The sequence below is a fragment of the Arachis hypogaea genome, chromosome 20, assembly GCF_003086295.3.
Source record: "Arachis hypogaea cultivar Tifrunner chromosome 20, arahy.Tifrunner.gnm2.J5K5, whole genome shotgun sequence".
Classification (NCBI taxonomy): domain Eukaryota; kingdom Viridiplantae; phylum Streptophyta; class Magnoliopsida; order Fabales; family Fabaceae; genus Arachis; species Arachis hypogaea.
The window spans coordinates 125450841-125470022 of NC_092055.1; the positions used below are offsets into that span (position 1 = coordinate 125450841).

A 19182-nucleotide genomic window follows, 5' to 3' on the forward strand; every position below is an offset into this window, starting at 1 on the left:
TAATGTTTGATCATCATCAATTTAGTTTAGAGTTTTCCAAACTCATCAATCTCCCCCTTGATGACAAACATTATTAAAATTGAAATGGAAAAAATTTAGAGAATGAGTAAAGAATACTCCCTTTGATTTGAATTTCTCCCCCTTTCAAAATGTCACAATGCTCCCCCTTGATGTATGCTTATGTTACCAAGGGAAGCACTCAACCTGTAACATTTTTAAATCAAGCTTCAAGTAGTAATGTTATTTAGCATATTTTATGATGCTAAATGCTTGATTTATGAGCAGTTTTAATTGATAATCAAAAAACTTATTTGATATCATAAACTGATTTACTGCTCAAACGATTTCATACAAAAATTATCAAAAAGTTTTTCAAATCCTTTCCTGTTAAAAATATCAGAGCAAAACAACATGATGGAAAAGTATTTGAGCAAACAAACAGGGCAGTTTTATTACATAGTTTAAAGGAACTGCCAAAAATAAGTTTTTAATCCAAAAAGTTTATCAATGATGAATCAGTAATCAGGCATAATTCAACCATCATTATAAACCAAATGCCAAATGATCATTAATTAATCCTGATAAACTAAGCAGCGACCATAGTGAATGCATCATGATAAACTAAGCAGCAACCATAGTGAATGCAATAACAACATGCATTCTTTGAACAAGGGTGATCATGAATTTTCAATTTTGAAATTTTCATCCCCTGTTCCCCTGTTTTCCTCCAGCCCCTGTTTCGTTCCAATTTCAATTTTGGAACCTTAAATTCCTCCCCCTTTTGTCATCATGGGGGCACCTGTACAAAACATTGTTATAGAAAACAGAATATGCCATATAACAGTCCAAAACATAACCAAATGGTGTCATCAAAGTATCACCTAGGTAGCTATTGTCAATTGCAACCCTAACAAAAAACAAAAGAGCTAATTGAGCCAAATTGTGCCAATATCAAATAGTAACCAGAGAGTTAATCATCGAAAAGATTAAAGTAAGGTTCCTCCTCGGCGCCATCACTGCCAGCTTCTTTTTCAAGGCTTTCCAACATTAGACCGACCCTCTCTTGACATTTCTTCCATGCCAATTCATTCTCATAAGCAAGTTTGCGGGCAGACTTGTGAAATTGAACCATGAGATCGGACATATTGGTGAATTCTGTGAGAATCTCTTTGAGGGAACCAATCGTCTTTGAGGATTCTGGGCGGCCTTCAAAGTCATCATCAGATTTCTTTCCTCTTTTTGCAGCTCCGCCTGCTCTAATCATGGAAACACGGTTCTCTACATCCTCATTGGTTAAATCTACCTTAAAGTACTCAAAAATGCATGTAAGAAACATTCCATAAGGTAGATTGGCCTTTTTGGTACTTTTCACAGACTCCCACATGTGACGAATCATAATATAGCTAAATGAAATAGGAGTTGAAGTAACTAAAGCAAATATTATGAGACAATCAGATACAGTTACCCTGTTGTGAGAACCACTTTGAGGAGTGAGAATGTGAGTTATGATGCGGTGCAGCAGAGAGTTAGTTGGACCCAAAGCCTTATGAGTCGGAACAGTTCCATCTAGGCCAGACAGATTTTCACAGATTTGATGAATCACTTGCTTGTATGTAACTCCTACATGTGAGTCCCATTTATCACTCATATAAACCTTTGGCCCTTCATCAATGTATCCAAGGGCAGAAGAGATTATTTCAGAATCCAATATGATTTGAACCCGTTTCACATAAGAGTGAAGGCTGTCATCAATAAACCTTAGATTTGCATAGAACTGCCTAACCAGCCCTGGGTACACCATTTTATGAATATGAAGCTGAGGTGACCATTTAAGACCTTCAAACATGGGCTGTAAATCGAGTCCTTTGGATACCAGAGATTTTAGATTCACTAGATAAGAGAGACACAAATGCCGTTTCTCTAGGACGTCATTGTGGAATTCAAAAGCAGTACACGTAGAGAACCTGGAAGGATCGAAATGTGAGTGTTGTTTGTGAAACTTGTTCTTGAACTCCATTGACCCAAGGTTTGCGGGTTCTCTAGTCTCATGGAACTCGAAACCCTTCGTCTTCTTGGAACTCTTTCCGGATGCATGTGGAGAAGTTCTTTTCGGCGATGATGGAGAAGGTGAGGTATGAGACTCCTCTACTTCCTCTTCAATGCTGGGCTCCTTCGCCTTCTCGCTCTTCCTTCTTCCAGAAGATTTTTGAGCAATAACTTTGCGCCTCATAGTCTCGGTTCTCTTGGAGGGGGGTGAAAGAGAAGAGGAGGAGGTGGAATGGATGTGAATGTGGGTGTGTGATTGGGGTGTAAAAGGTTTTTGAGATTGGCGAATTCTCTCACTCTTCCTTGGGGCTGTTTTCTTTTTCATAATGAAAGAGATCAATGGAGATGGAAGTTGGAGATGAAAGGGTGGCCGAATAGTGAGGTGAGTGATGGGAGGTTAGAGAAGCATTAAATGCTTAATTGGAGAGAGAATGAGAGAAGTTATTACCCATTAAGAGAGCGGTTATTATCCATGGGGGATTTCAAAAACTGAAAAGAGGTTTCCCTAAATCAAGAGATTAGTTGGAGGGAAAGATTTGATTTGACAACATGCTTCTTCCAACAAGATTTGATGAGACAACCAAGGGATTTTGTTGATTTAATTTTTCAAAAGAAATGAAACTAACAAAACTGTCTTGGTGGGGTCAAGGAATTTTTGGTGGGGCCCATAAAATTCGAATTCTGCGTTGCCTCCCCCTTGACCATAGCTCTTCCATTCTGCCATTTATTGTTTCTCGTCCAAACCTACGAGCATAAACTGAGCAGAGTCAAATATTCACAAATTTTCAATGAAACTTAAATCAAACATTCCCAAACTTTTTCTCAAGGTATAGAATCTGTCTTCACAGAGGGGTTTTGTAAAAATATCAGCAATTTGGTCTTCTGATTTTACAAATTGAATATCAATAGTACCCTTTTGTACATGTTCCCTAATAAAATGATACTTTATCTCAATGTGCTTGGTTCTTGAGTGCAAAACAAGATTTTTTGAAATATTTAGTGCACTCATATTATCACAAAATAGGGGTATACTATTGATTTTTAATTTATAATCTTCCAATTGTGTTTTTAACCAAATTAATTGAGTGCAACATGCAGATGCGGAAATATATTCTGCTTCAGCGGTGGATAAAGCCACTGTGGCTTGTTTCTTGCTTGACCACATGTTGAGTGAGCTTCCAAGGAAGCAACACATGCCGGATGTGCTTCTTCTATCCACTCTATCTCCCGCATAATCTGCATCACAAAACCCTACTGCACAAAATTCATCAGATTTAGGATACCACAAGCCATAATCACAAGTTCCCTTAATGTATCTAATGATGCGTTTAACAGCCGTAAGATGGGATTCTTTTGGGTGAGATTGAAATCTTGAACATACACCCACACTTTGAACAATATCCGGTCTAGAGGAGGTAAGGTACATGAGTGAACCTATCATTCCTCTATACCTTGTTTCATCCACATCTTGGCCATCGTCATCTTTTTCAAGTTTTGTATTAGGATGCATTGGAGTGCCCATTGCTTTGGAATTTTCTAGGCCAAACTTTTTAATAAGTTCTTTTGCATATTTTCCTTGGTAAATAAAAGTACCACTAGGAGTTTGTTTAATTTGGAGGCCAAGAAAGAAAGTAAGCTCTCCCATTAAACTCATTTCAAACTCACTAGTCATGAGTTTTCCAAACTCTTCACACAAGGAAATGTTGGCCGAACCAAATACAATGTCATCAACATAAACTTGAACAAGAAGTATATCATCATTAGATGCTTTAATGAATAAAGTAGTGTCGGTGGTACCCCTTTGAAATTCATTTGCCAACAAGAAGGCACTAAGCCTTTCATACCAAGCTCTTGGAGCTTGTCTAAGCCCATAAAGAGCCTTAGATAATTTAAAAACATGATTTGAAAACTCTTTATGTTCAAAACCGGGGGGTTGTGCCACATACACTTCTCTATCAATAAAGCCATTAAGAAAAGCACACTTAACATCCATTTGAAACATTTTGAAACCTTTATGGGCGGCATAGGCAAGAAGCAACCGAATTGCTTCCATTCTAGCTACCGGAGCAAAAGACTCATCAAAATCTATACCCTCTTCTTGATCGTAACCTTGGGCCACTAATCTAGCCTTGTTACGAACAACTTGTCCATCCTCACCAAGTTTATTTTTAAAGACCCACTTAGTATCCGTTACCTTCATACCATCCGAATAAGGTACTAATGTCCAAACCTCATTCTTGTCAAATTGAGCTAGCTCCTCTTGCATGGCCTTGACCCATGATGGATCTTCAAGAGCTTGTTTGACATTGTTGGGCTCCATTTGTGACAAGAGAGCAAAGTTGCTAGGTTCGGTTTGCCTTTTGGTGGAGGATCTTGTTGTTATACCATGAGAGGGATCACCAATGATGAAGTCATGAGGATAACCCCTCATAGACTTCCATTCTCTAGGTTTTCGGCCAGGTGTTGAACTTTGATGAACTTCTGGTGGTCTCACTGTTTCAGTTTCTCGTGTCTGCTCAGGAGATAAAATGAAAGTTTCTCCTACAATCTGACGAGATAAAATCGGGCTGACAGATTCTTCATTTTGCACAAATTTGGGATTTTCTTTACTTGTTGCAGCCTCTTCACAATCTGAATCAATATCCTTCACAATACTGGGAATTAAGTTAGAATCACAAAAAGTAACATGTATGGATTCCTCTATTGTCCTATGCTCCTTGAGATAAACTCTATAGGCCTTGCTTGTGGTGGAATATCCAACAAACATTCCTTCATATGATTTTGGATCAAACTTTCCAAGGTTTTCCTTATTATTAAGCACAAAACATTTGCATCCAAAAATATGAAAATACTTAAGATTTGGAGGGGTTCCTTTCCATAGCTCATAAGGTGTTTTCTTTAATCCTTTTCTAATGATTGTTCTATTCAAAATATAACATGCTGTGTTCACAGCCTCAACCCATAAGAATTTAGGAATTTCACTCTCACATAACATAGCCCTAGTCATTTCTTGAAGGCTTCTATTCCTTCTTTCAACCACCCCATTTTGTTGGGGGTTCTAGGACATGAAAAATTATGAGAAATCCCTAAGTCATCACAGAATTTTTCAAAATCTTGATTTTCAAATTCTCTTCCATGATCACTTCTTAAATGGCCAATTTTCAAATCCTTTTCATTTTGAATTTTCTTACAAAGGGTGGAAAAAGCATGAAAAGCATCATTCTTATGAGCAAGGAAAAGTACCCAACCAAATCTAGAGTAATCATCTACCACCACAAGACCATAACGTTTACCTCCTAAACTTTGAGTTCTAGTAGGACCAAAAAGATCAATATGTAACATTTCCAATGGCCTTTTGGTAGAGATTCCATCTTTTGATTTAAAAGAGGATTTTACTTGTTTGCCTAATTGACAAGCGTCACAAGTAAGATCCTTATCAAACTTGATGTTTGGGATCCCTCTAACCAAATTTCTTTTGACTAGCTTAGAAATTTGATACATGCTAGCATGTCCCAACTTTCTATGCCAAAGCCATTTTTCAGATTCAAAAGATGTGAAGCATGTTACATTTTGTTCCTTTAAATCCTCAAAAGTTAATCCATACACATTGTTGCATCTTTTAGCTTCAAGAAGAACATTCCCAGTTTTTTCACACACAACTAAACAAACAGATTTTTTAAAGATAACTTCAAAACCCAAATCACAAAGTTGACTAACACTAAGCAAATTATGTTTCAAGCCATGTACAAGGAGAACATCATTTATACAAGAAGAAAAGTTTTTACCAACTTTCCCAACAGCCACAATTTTTCCTTTTGCATCATCACCGAAAGTGACAAGTCCTCCATCATAGTCATCAAGCTTTATGAAGAAATTTGCCTTTCCGGTCATATGCCTAGAGCATCCGCTGTCCATATACCACACATTTTCCTTCCTTTTGGATGCTAGGCACACCTACAAAACAATGCTTAAGTAACCTTAGGTATCCAAATCTTTTTGGATCCTTTTACGTTAAACCATCTTCTATGTCCTAAGCCATTGTAATCAAAAACAATTTTATAAACTTTGTCACCAACCATTCTTTCACCGAAAAAGCATTGAATGGGAAAGTGTCCATTCCGATTGCATAATCTACAAAACCTTGGAGTTGCCTTTTTGTTAAAGTAGGTGGGATCTTGAAATCTTGTGTCATTAGAAGATGAAGCAATATTTTCAAAGTGTGAATTTTCAGATTTATGAAACCCCAACCCAGCCTTATCATAAAGAGGTTTTTGACTAGCCAAGATGTGATTTAAACTTTCAGAACTTTGTGTAAATTTGGCCAAGTCTTCCTCAAGTCTTTTAACCTTTTTAAGCAACTCTTCATTTTGTTTAAAACAGTCCACATATGCAAGAACACAATGGTTACTTTCACAGCTCCTAACTTGGGCTCTTAACTGCTTATTTTCTTCAACAAGATCACAAGCAGTTTCGGCCTCTCTCACTTTTTCTTTTAGAAAACTGTTTTCGGCCTTAAGAATGGTAATTTGCTGTTCAAGTTCTTGATTTTCCAGCAGAAAACGTCTTATTTTTTCAGAAAGGTGGTCTATCATAAGATGGAGATCTTCAGTATTAGGGTTATGAAAGACTACCTGATCTATGTGGTCTGCCATGAGACATGTTTGTGACTTGGTCTCGGTTTCTTCATCATCATCATCAGAGTCATTCTCCAAGTCTTCCCATGTGGCCATCAGTCCTTTCTTCTTTCCTCTTTTCGGCTTTTCCTCCTTTTTCAGCTTGGGACAATCAGATTTGAAATGCCCCATTTCCTTGCAATTGTAACAAATTACTTTGCTCAAGTCTTTCTTCATCCTCCTTGAGCTGCTGCCTTTGCCTTTGAGCTTTGCCATTTTTCTGAATTTTTTTGCAAATAAAACAAACTCATTTTCAGAAGAGTTATCACTGGATTCATCATCCAGAGGGTTAGTCACAGAAGAAAATGCAATTCCTTTCTTTTTTGTATCTTTTTTCAAATAGGTATTTTCAAAAGCAAGAAGATTTCCTCTCAAATCATCAAGTGTCATGGAGTCTAAGCTACTGCTCTCAGAAATAATTAAAGCCTTAGTTTTCCACTCTTTTGTGAGACATCTCAACACTCTTCTCACTAGCACAGAATCAGAATGTGTAATTCCCAGAGCATCTAAGCCAACAATGATAGCATTGAACCGTTCGAACAGTTCATCAATGGACTCTCCTTCCTTCATTGCAAACATTTCATATTCTCTATTTAGCATATCTGTCCGAGTCTTCTTGACAATGGTGGTTCCTTCATGGGTGATTTGCAATTTGTCCCAGATTTCCTTTGCCGTTGTGCATCTTGATACCCGTCGGTACTCCTCGAAGCTGATAGCACAATTGAGCAGATTTATTGCCTTGGCATTTAACTCCACCTTCTTCCTATCTTCCTCGGTCCATCTTGCTTCTGGTTTGAGAGAAACAACTCCTTCTGCACTTGTGATAGTTGGAAATTGAGGCCCTTCGAGAATAATCTTCCAAAGTCTGTAATCCACTGCTTGTACGAATATCTTCATCCTCTCCTTCCAATAGGTATAGTTTTTCCCATTGAAAAGAGGAGGTCTGTTGCTTGATTGACCTTCAGTTAGATTATAGGACACCACATTTGCGCCACTGTTTTCTGCCATGAGAATCTTTACTCCAAGCTGCAAAGCTTGATCTCTTTGAGACTAAGCTCTGATACCAATTAATGGTTTCAGTGGCTAAGAGAAGGGGGGATTGAATCTTAGCCCCCTTTTTACGTTGCTAACACTTGCTGAACTCAGAGGAGACTTTTCTGTTTTTGCTCGTCACTAGACACGAGCAATTTTGTTTTGTCTCGTCTCTAGCCACGAGACTTTTCTTTTTGTCTCGTTACTTGGCATGAGATAATATTAGTTTTTTCTCCTGTGCAGTAGAAATAGAAATGCAGGAGAGAAGAGTTGAAGATTACACCCAGATATATCCTGGTTCAGCTGCTAAGTGCAGTGCAGCCTACATCCAGTCTCCATCACAAACATGATGGAATTTCACTATAATCAATCTGATTACAACTTGTAAAGTGCTAACCCAACTTACAAGGGGATTCCACAGAATCATGAAACACAACATAGATGAACAAAGGAACTCTAAGACATCTATGGCTTTTTCTTTTAATTTTGCACTCTCTGCCTTTTTCCGCTCTATGGCTTTTTCATTACAAACCTCACTGTTTGCCTTTTACCATGAGACTCAAGACATGACAAAATTAAATAGAAAAATACAAAACAGAATACTTTGAAGGAGAAGAGAAAACTGTTAGCTCAGGTAGCTCTGAGAACACTGTGCCTTGCACTCTCAAATTTTCTCCTTGCTTCAAACAGTGGCTGTCCACCCTTAATATAGAAGAGGGGAGCCTCCACTTATTGAAGCCAAAACCGAACCAACTTCTTCCTCCTTCAACAAAACCGGTTCGGCCACAAAGAGAGAGAAGAGATAACCATGCATTAACCAACATGCAATTACCTCTAGTCCTTTCTTGATCATCACCCTTCATCAATCCGAGCTCTCCATCCTTGGCTTGCTCTCCAAGATGGAATTCTGGCCCTTGATGCTTCATGATGATGATGACTTCATCTGCTTCAATCTCTGCCTTCAACCATCACTTCGCCACTCTAGCTACTCCCTGTGGTGGTTGAGCAGAATCAAAGACAAGCCATGCTTCAAGAATCTCCCTTGCTGGCCGAGATCTTCTTCTTCCTTTTTGAGCATGCAAAGCTCAAGATAACCTCACCAAATCTGACCACATTTGGTAAGTATCTTAGCCACAGCTCATTTTTATTTTAGTATGTTTTCTTGCCATCATTAGCTTGATGGTCTTGATGCATGCAACTTCATTTCGGTAGCTCCATGTAGCTTCCATGGCTTTCTTTGTTTTCTGGATATTGACCGAAAAGAAGAGAGAGATGAGAGAAAATAAACAGCTTGAAGCAAAAGCAATTCAATTGTAATAAACCAATTAGTTGGTGAAAGTTGCTTTTACTTCCCTAGCTTAGAGTGGCGTGTAGTCATTACACCCATCAATCAATTCAGATGAACTTTTCTCTCTCATGTTCCCCATGCATTAATTAACAATGTAATAGATTTTGAAATCCATCACATGGTTAAGACTTGGTTCCGTTGGAAGCACTTTGCTTTCACTTTTCTTTGGTTTCGGACCAAGGTAGAAACCATTCATCACTTAATAGAATTTGGGCTTGTAACATTAAAATTAAAACTGGCCCATTTGGTTAACATTTGCTTTCCTGATGAGTTGTGTAGCGGATCAAGCATAGGAAGCATTTATCAAAACTAGATATGGGCTTATAATAACATTGAATTTGGCCCAATAATTAATTCAGCCATTTGATAGGAAACATATAGCTCGGCTGATTTTTAATTTGGGCTTGCAACAATTTTATTTTCCGGCCCAATAGAAAAATTCTGCACAGCAAAATTGACTTAATTAACACATGATTAGATTAATAATTTTGTTGTTAATAATGTTTGATCATCATCAATTTAGTTTAGAGTTTTCCAAACTCATCACCGCATACTCCCATCCTTCTTCTTTACCAGTAACACTGGCGCTCCCCACGGAGAAACACTTGGTCGGATAAAATGCTTACCCAACAGATCTTCCAGCTGAGCTTTCAGTTCAGCCATTTCTAAAGGCGACATCCTATAAGGAGTAATTGAAATTGGACCGGATCTAGGTACCAACTCAATTGCAAATTCAACCTCTCGGTTAGGTGGGAATTCATTAATATCATCCGAAACCACATCTGGAAATTCACATACAACCAGAATTTGCTCTAAAATCTGATCATCACCTGATACTCCCGCAGTTAATAACATAATACCCTGACATTCGGTTCCAAAACAGTTTACTATCATAGAGTTCAAATAGTAACTATTCACCACAACCGGTGCTTCTGACCCTTCTGGCATAAACTGTACTGACTTCTCAGAACAATCAAGCAAAACATGATTCTTGGATAACCAATCCAATCCCAAAATGAGATCAAGACTAGTCATAGGCAAACAAATCAAATCATGCACAAATTCACGCTGTTGTACTCGAAAGGGAACTTGTGGACATCCTATCCTAGTCACCATAGCTTCATGAGTAGCATTATATACTTTCAAATCATAACCTAAAACCACCATTCTCAATCCTAATTCATAGGCCTTTTCAAATGTAATAAATGAATGACTTGCACCTGAATCAAATAAAGCATTTAAGATTTTACCAGCCATTTCACAATTACCTCTAATAAGTGTCTCAGATCCCTCAGCACCAATGGTAGAAGTAGTGTATACTCTTCCCGGCTGTTGCACCCTACCAGTCTCATACTTCTTCTTCTCAGGGCAATTACTGGCTATATGCCCGGGCTGTCCACAGGAATAGCACACTCCAAGTCCTAATCTACACGGAACTCCAGGATGATATTTTCCACACTTCTGACAATTCAGATCCTGCTGTGGCTGCTTCCCAAACCTTTTTCCTTGATTAGCAGTAATATTCGGCCTTCTATAATTACCCTGACCCTGAGTCTGCTGCGGAACAAAGCCTCCACGCTTGAAATTCCTACCTCTCGGAGCAAAGTTCCTCCCTGAAGGCCTCTGAAAAGGCATCCTCAAACTCCCTTTCTCTGCTGCCGCCTTCCTCACACAATCCTCAGCCACCCTACTCTTATTCACCAATTCAGAAAACACCCTGATCTCCATTGGGGCAACGAAGCTCAGAATATCGCTCCGAAGACCTCCCTCATATTTAATACACTTCTATTCAGCAAAATCTTCAGGTGCACCTTGACAGATACGAGAAAAGCGACATAACTTCTCAAATTTACTGGTATACTCAGCAACAGTCATTTGTCCCTGCTTTAACTGCATTAATTCAAGTTCCTTGGCATTTCTAGCTGAATTAGGAAAGTATTTCTTATAGAACTCTGTCCGGAAAACCTCCCAAGGAATCGCAGCACCATCAGGCTGCAGGATACGTCGTGTTCCCTGCCACCAATACTGAGCTTCACCTTGCAACTGATAAGTTCCAAATTCAACCCATTGCTCTTCAGGAACCTGTTGTGCCTGTAACGCCCTTTCCATAGCCTGAATCCAATTATCTGCATCAGTGGGATTTGAGGTTCCCCTAAAAGTCGGAGGGCAAACTTTCAGAAATGTAGCAAGTGTCATAGGACCGTCCTCATCATTATTGTTCCCATGATTACCCTGATTTATCTGATTACCCAGTGCCTCAGCTGTTGCCTGCATAGCTGCAGCCATATTTCCCAAGGCAGCCATAAAGTCTACTGGATCAGTTCCTGTGGGTACAGGAGTAACGGTGCCTGTCCTACCTCTACCTCGCCCGCGACCGCGTCCGCAAGTCGACATCTGGTCCCTATACACACCAAACAAGTGATATTAAGTTGATCAGTCTCAATATCGCAGGTCTAATGCTTTAAGTTCCAAATGCATGCTCACAAACGTTTATGCCATATATATCAATCAGATATCCAAATAGCACATACACACATATACAGAGAATGCACAGAAGCACAATCAGTCCGTCTTTCAGGCTCTATAGGAACGAACTGCTCTGATACCATAATGTAACACCCTACCACACTAAGCTTTACGCTTAAGTTGTAAAACGAATGTGGTGTGGTATTACAACCTCTAAAATAAAATGAGTACATATAATAGCAGAAGAATTATAATATGCTAGGAGCCTTGAAGAAAAGGGGAAAATAAAAATTGCACAATAAAGGCGCAACGCTCAAGGAACGAGTTAACTTACGTGCTAAGAAAACCATAACTATCAAACATAAGCTAACAGAAGTGGGAATAGAGTGCCAAAGATACAAAATATCAAGCTCCTAACTCAGCCTGCGAAGTCAAGACTGGCCGGAGAATATTTACACATATATACATACATATCCAAAACCCAAAAGTACATATACACAATCCTGCCTCTCCATAAACCTCTAAGAGGATAAAAAAGAATAAGTCATGCGGAGAGAAAACTAAGTACATATATATACATCATAGCATAACAAAATATCCCAGTAACCACTCCGCTTCAAGAGTCCAGACGCCTAACGAGATGCCTCTCGACCTGCATCTGAAAAATAACAACATAGTATGGAATGAGAACCGGAGGTTCTCAGTATGATAAAGGTGCCACACACATAATATATAAGGTCCTGGGAATGCCAGAGGCAATCCTAGAACACCGACACTCAGATTATAGAGCTTAAAGTATTAAACAGAAGCCATAAAAGGTAGTTTCCTAAAAATATTTAATTATAACTTAACTTAACTTTAAATCTAAGTCCTATACTGCCATTCCTCCATACCTCCAACTCCATCATGCATTTTCATAGACAAATAGACAGATAAAGGCAAACACAAGAAGGTTACAACTACTGCAGGTAACAAATACACATTTAGCATGGCAAATACAGGTAGGCACACCCAATTAGAGCACAAGCAAGAAATTCAAGTAATATGCATATGATGCATACCTGTCCTATGGCTGATGAGGCTCATCTGTCGGTTATCCAGCCAACCCGACAAGTCTGAATTGTCCTTAGACTGTCCCCCGACGTGCATCCCCAAGAGTCTATGCATAGATTTTTCTCAAAGAATCAATATTGCTCAATGGGGGTAACATTCCCGGGAATTTATATAGTGCCCGGTCACACTTACGTCGTAGGGTCAACAGAGTATCGAGTTTTCAACCTGGTACACGTGGTGGCAAGCCACGGCACTTAATCCAGGGAATCTCGTATCTCAGATTATTCAAATTCATAAGCCATATAAATAATTCAATTATAATTCATCAACATCAACATCATTCTCAATCACATTTCATTCATCATCATACATCAATCATATTCAATCCTTATCCTTCATTATCACACCTCCCATTCCGTCCATCAATAGTTCCAATTCAAAACATAATTCATTCTTTTCTAAATGAATCAAACTTAAAACATGCTCATTTTCTTAATAACTCAAAATCAAACCATATAACCTTTGAATATAAATCTTTTTAAATAATCATATAAACAAAATCTCTAATTTTTTTTATAAAATTTCAGCAGCATCTCCTCTAAAACTCGGACTTTGCCACCCTTTTCGGGTCCAAACCTGCTTTCTTTTCAATTCAACATACCCTTCCTCATCATCATAACAGTCACCACAATAAATCTACTTCAGATTAACAATTATATTCATACAATATTCAAATCCAACAACCAAAATTCAACTAAGGATCATAGTTCACTAATCCTAGGCTTCTAACACAAAATATCTCAAATCAATAATTCACCAAATCATTAGCACTAAACCAACCATGTTCATCAACAATAACATTCACCATCCAAGATTAATAACTAATTATCCAATAAACTTCAACCAAATATATTCATCGACAAATTACTAAACATTAAACATACACCTGCATTCCAACTTATCCTATGGCCGTCTAGCCTAAGTTTTCACAGAACATTATATATTAAATGCAAGAAACATAAACCATACCTTAGCCGATTTCCACGTAACGACCAAAGCTATTTATTCAAAACCAAGACAACCCCTCAAAACTCAACTAATCTGCTTCCTCCAAGTTCCAGTATTCACAATTTCAAGCTCCAATTATTTATTTTCAACCTAATACACATTCATAATACATATATACCCAATTTAATACTCAAAGCTCAAATTTAATGAAAATAAAATAGAATTATCGTATCATCACCTTACCCAAGCTTCACATAAGCAAGAGTGAACGTTTTTCTCAAGCTAATTGGATCCTAAAACATCAGAAATCAAAGAAATTCAATATTCCCACTTAAAATTCAAAAATTGGGGGAAGATGAAGCTGAGAGTGATTAAATAAGTTACCTATGAAATTGTTCTGGTAGAAATGTAGAGCTCGACGCGGTGAATGCGTGGCCGCAAACGGTGCGGCGATTGGAGCTCGGACGGAGAAGTTACGGGGATCGGAAATTAACGTGAGGGTTACGGGAATGTTTCTCGTTTCTCTTCTCCCTGGAAGCTGAAAGCTTCGTTGCTGCAGTAATGAGGGAGAAGACAAAGCTGGGTTCATTTAATAGGGCTGGTCCGGTTGAACCGACAGCCCAGTTCGGGTCCGGTTCAACTGGTTCGGTCCTTTCGATCCAATTTTGGACCGTTTTCTTTAAAATTAGTGTCAAAATTCTCGTTTTGATGAGCTCTACCCTATTTTGATATAATATTTACATTTCTAATCCTCCTTATTAAAAACTAATTTATTAACTAATTTAACCGGGGTTTACATTGTACATCTTGTAACCTTACCTTGGATTTGCACAATTGTTGTATCAAGTCTATGATTTTTCTTTATTTTTTGTATCCATTAGTTCTTTGATTCAAAGAATCTTAAAATTTGTGATGAAATATGAGGGGGTTTCCTATAGTGAATGCAAGCAGGCTTATGTCAATAAAGAGGAGGCACATCAGTGTTGTGCTTAGCATGTATTTTTGTATTCATTTTTGTTGAATTTGTGGAGATCCATTTTTAGTGTTAAATTTTGTTGTTTCCACTGAGACATTATTTGGCAAAATTTATGGATTATGAGCTGGATGTACAGAACTTGGGATAACATGTAATTTGATGATCTTGGAATGTAAGAACAAATCCATTGATGCTTTAATAAGTGTGAAACTAAAACAATAATTGTGACTTTTAGCGCAAATGATTTTTATGATGTTTACACATAATAGAAGTGATAATCTTTTTTAAATTTGTCGTATGTTCTTGTTTTTAAATGCGACATGCATATGTTTGAATGACAATGACACTTGACACAATTGTTGGCCAATGATTTGAAGATGGGACCATCTTGGAATTTACATCTCTATTCTGGTTGGATAATGGCACTTAAAGTTCAAATAAAATTTGAGAAAATGTTAAGTGATATATATATATATATATATATATATATATATATATATATATATATATATATATATATATATATATATATATATATATTTTATATTTGCTTTGTATTGGAGTTAACATTAATCAGTTCTTCATTTTTCTTTTATTACCATCGCAATTTAGACACCTTGAAAAAATGCCAAAAAATTATACCATAAACTTATGAGTAGATATCTAACCCTTGAATCATAATAATATATGGTGAATAATATTTATACCAAATTTTATGGAAATAGACATTAATAAGCATATAATAAAAAATTCTTGTTTTATTTATATTTTGAATATATATATTATATTAATTATCATGCATATATCTTGAATAAATTACGTTATTTGATCCTTACTCATATATATAAACTAGATTCTAATTCAAAGTTATGAATAACCACTATACTAACTCACACAATAACAGTAATTATAACGAAATAACCAATTTTCAAAATAAATTTTATTATAATTAAATAATTATAAAATTATTTACTTACATCAAAATTAAACTCAATAAAATTATACATAGGTGAACACCCTTATTACGTGTCAACTTACATGCAAATCCAATCACCATGCATCCATATATAGCATTCATATTGACCAATATGATTACGTAGGATTCAAGAAATTTAGAAAACAAAAGTAAACGATAAACCACTATCCAGATATTTAATTTTTTTATCCTTTCAATCTTATCTTAATCTAATTTTGTGCTTATTTTGTATATTTTCAATCATTATATATAGCACACATATACATATTGCAGTTTCCCCATTCTACAATGAATGTATTGTTCTGCCAGCTTTTTCCCACTAAGTAAAGTGTGTTCTATAATTTAGTGCTACACACATATATATATTTATATATCGGTGAATTATATGGTAAAGATGTAAGTTTACAGATGTTTTCTTTAATAGGATGAAAGATATATTGATAAAGGTAGTACCTACATTTTGAATAACAATAAAATAATACAAAATAACTATAAAAAGAATTTATATTTTCTCTCTATACCACTTCAATCTGTATAGTAGTTGTGTTGTATCATTGATTAATATGGTGTACAAAAGGCCATTGAAGTGTTTGAAGATAGTGATGGCTAATTTGGTGACAGTGTTTGTTGTGATGGGAATTATAGTGAGTGGTTTCAGAATTGGAGCAGATGGTTTGAACATGAACTACTATTTGTTTAGTTGCCCTTTTGTTGAATCTGTTGTTAAGGACATTGTCAATAGGGCATTGGAAGATGATCCTTCACTTGCTGCTCCTCTTCTTAGAATGCACTTCCATGATTGTTTCATTCAGGTTCTTAATTTCATTTATATTTTAATCAAGTTTTTGGTAATTAATAATGATCGTGTTGTTGTATGGCGAAAATATTCAGATGAGTAGGTGTCAGTATCATGTTCGGAGATTTTGTTTTGGAGTTTCTGTGAATAATATATTAAATGAGAATGAAATACTTGCATGTTTTTAAAACATATTTAATGTGCGTTTTATTTTAAAAGTATTTATAATTTTTTATTTTTTTAATGTTGAAAAATAACGTTAATAACTTAGTAATTATAAATAATTTTGGAATAAATATCAAATGTGTTGTAAAAATTAGAAATATTTCCTTCTCAATATCAATATAAATTATGGTTTTTTGAGGGGGCTTTTTACTCCAAAACAAACATGCTTCTTTTTTTGTGAGTGTAAGTGATCAATAAATTATATATTTAAAAAAAAAACGAACATATGTTATCATTTTAATTGAGAAACTTAATATACTAACATGTTTTAATTTTCTTTGAGAATTGAATGGAATGAGTGAACAAGAAGTTGAATGTTCTAAAACAATGAAAGACAGAGTGCAGAAATAAAAAAAGTACTGATAACTGATAAGAATAGAGGTAGTTATATACATAATGCACAAAAAAAGTGTCATTCTTATTAATTGGTATAGTAAATAAGTAACTCACTAAAAAAATGTCATGCATGTTATATCCATTTTTCCGCCATAAAATTGAGCATATATTGCAGATTATAAATATTCTAACAAATATGTATGGTTGTGTGATCTGCTACTAGGGATGTGATGGATCAATTTTGATTGATTCCACAGAGGGTAACAAGGCAGAAAAGGATTCACCAGAAAATTTGAGTTTGAGAGGCCATGAAATCATAGATGACATCAAAGAAGAGCTTGAAAGACAATGCCCTGGAGTAGTTTCATGTGCTGATATTCTTGCTTTAGCTGCTAGAGGTGCAGTTTTTTTTGTAAGATCAACCTACTTATATATTTTTCTACTTACCATTAATTTTATACTAATGAATGGCACAATGAGCAGGCAGGGGGGCCAGTTTATGATATACCAAAGGGAAGAAAAGATGGAACAAGGTCCAAAATTGAGGATACCATGAATCTACCATCTCCCAACTTCAATGCTTCTCATCTCATCAAGATGTTTGGCCAACATGGCTTTTCAGCACAAGAGATGGTGGCTCTCTCTGGTAATTAATATACATATATGTCCCTATGCTTCTATTTCTATCTATACATGCTTGTTGACGAATAATGAATATCATAATTAAGTGAAACTTTTTGACAAAGGCTTCTAAATTCATAATTACTAGCTTTCACTGTGTCATTCTTCTGTTAAAAAATGCCTATATACTAAACTATAAATGCATATAATTTTCAAATACAATAGTTGATAGAGATTATGCAACAAGGAAACATTTTTAATGCTGTTTTGTGGTTTTGAATTTTTAGGGGATCATACAATAGGAGTAGCTAGGTGTTCTTCTTTCAAGAACAGGCTGACAAAAGTGGATCCAAATTTGAACTCAGAATTTGCAAAGACACTGTTCAGAACATGCAGTGATGGTGACAATGCTGAGCAGCCCTTCGACGAAACATGGGATGATTTCGACAACTTATACATCGACGCTTTGGTCTCTAACAACGGGGTTCTCGCATCTGATAAAACATTGTTCACTAGTCTAAGAACTAGGAATTTTGTCAACTCTTATGCACAGAACCAAGCCTTGTTCTTCTTGGATTTCCAACAAGCCATAGTCAAAATGAGCTTGCTTGATATTAAAGAAGGTTCCAAGGGTCATGAAATAAACTGAATTGGAGGATCTAGCTATGCCTTATTATATGATCCATGTATTTATATGTCTATGGTTTGATAAATATTACATTTGCAATGATGAATATAATTGACAATTATTAATATAGAATTCAATAATTTCTCCAGAAATTTTGTAATTTCATTAAAGTTGAATATGATACATTTGAATAGTACATTGTTCCACCAAGATTGATATAGACTATATGGATACTTGGCCTATGTAGGTTATGCCTCCTTAAAAAACCCCTATGAACCAAACCTCTGGAGCTTAGGAAAAAATCCAATAGAGGAAAAAGAGTACATCAACCATGCATAATTTAAGGAATAATAAAAAAAGAGCTCAAGAATTTTTATAACCTCGTACAATTAAGCTCTAGAATAAAGAACACCCTTGGAGTCTGCAAGAAGAAGGTGTGTGAGTTCCGGCGGAGGCCTATTCATAAGAGAAAACGCATAACTCGAAGAAGAGCCAATCTTTGCCAAAAAATCAGCACACGAATTTGCTTCTCTCATGACATGGTAGATAGTGACATCCCACTCAAGAAGCATGAACTGATGAATTTCTTCCACAATGTCTGCGAATTCCGGGAAGTCTCCGGCATCGTCATGAATAATCTCAAGAGCCACCATGCAATCACTTTCACATTCCACCTTTCTGTACCCAAACTGCCACGCCAACCACAAACCATGGCGAATAGCTACTAGTTCCGCTGCAACGCTGCTGGCGAAACCAATATGACTGACGAATCCGGCAATGCAGTTGCCATCTTGATCTCTAAGCAAGCCACCACATCCGGCTCTTCCTGGATTTTCTCTTGAACTTCCATCCACGTTGAGTTTGATAGTCCCTTCAGAAGGTGGAACCCAGCGAACTAGCATCCTTTGCATACAAACACAATAACTGTCAAACCAAACACAACTATATCTGATCTTCATTGCAATATTCAAAGATGCTATCAAGAGATGTTTACTTAG

The 19182-nt window shown here is 36.5% G+C and overlaps 2 protein-coding genes across 11 annotated transcripts; one reads left to right on the top strand and one right to left on the bottom strand.

Moving 5' to 3' along the window:
* Positions 1-5898: 5898 nt before the first annotated feature.
* LOC140183306 (uncharacterized) lies at positions 5899-14190 on the bottom strand. 10 transcript variants are annotated; one of them, XM_072231451.1, is made up of 5 exons: positions 14011-14189; positions 13870-13919; positions 13648-13776; positions 12627-12724; positions 5899-11500 (listed from the first exon to the last, which is right to left on the bottom strand). In XM_072231451.1, exon 5 carries the CDS (start codon positions 7725-7727, stop codon positions 6015-6017), a length of 1713 nt encoding a protein of 570 aa, XP_072087552.1. In that variant the 5' UTR covers positions 7728-11500; positions 12627-12724; positions 13648-13776; positions 13870-13919; positions 14011-14189; the 3' UTR covers positions 5899-6014. The 10 variants fall into 10 exon arrangements, 7 of the variants coding, with proteins under 7 accessions (XP_072087552.1, XP_072087553.1, XP_072087554.1 ...); XM_072231453.1 differs by having other exon boundaries at positions 7035-11500; XM_072231454.1 differs by having other exon boundaries at positions 9345-11500; positions 13865-13919.
* Positions 14191-15912: 1722 nt separating this feature from the next.
* On the top strand, positions 15913-18316 carry LOC112784413 (peroxidase 47-like). The gene is made up of 4 exons (XM_025827601.3): positions 15913-16390; positions 17159-17347; positions 17419-17581; positions 17844-18316. Exons 1-4 carry the CDS (start codon positions 16142-16144, stop codon positions 18203-18205), a joined length of 963 nt encoding a protein of 320 aa, XP_025683386.1. The 5' UTR covers positions 15913-16141; the 3' UTR covers positions 18206-18316.
* Positions 18317-19182: the final 866 nt, after the last annotated feature.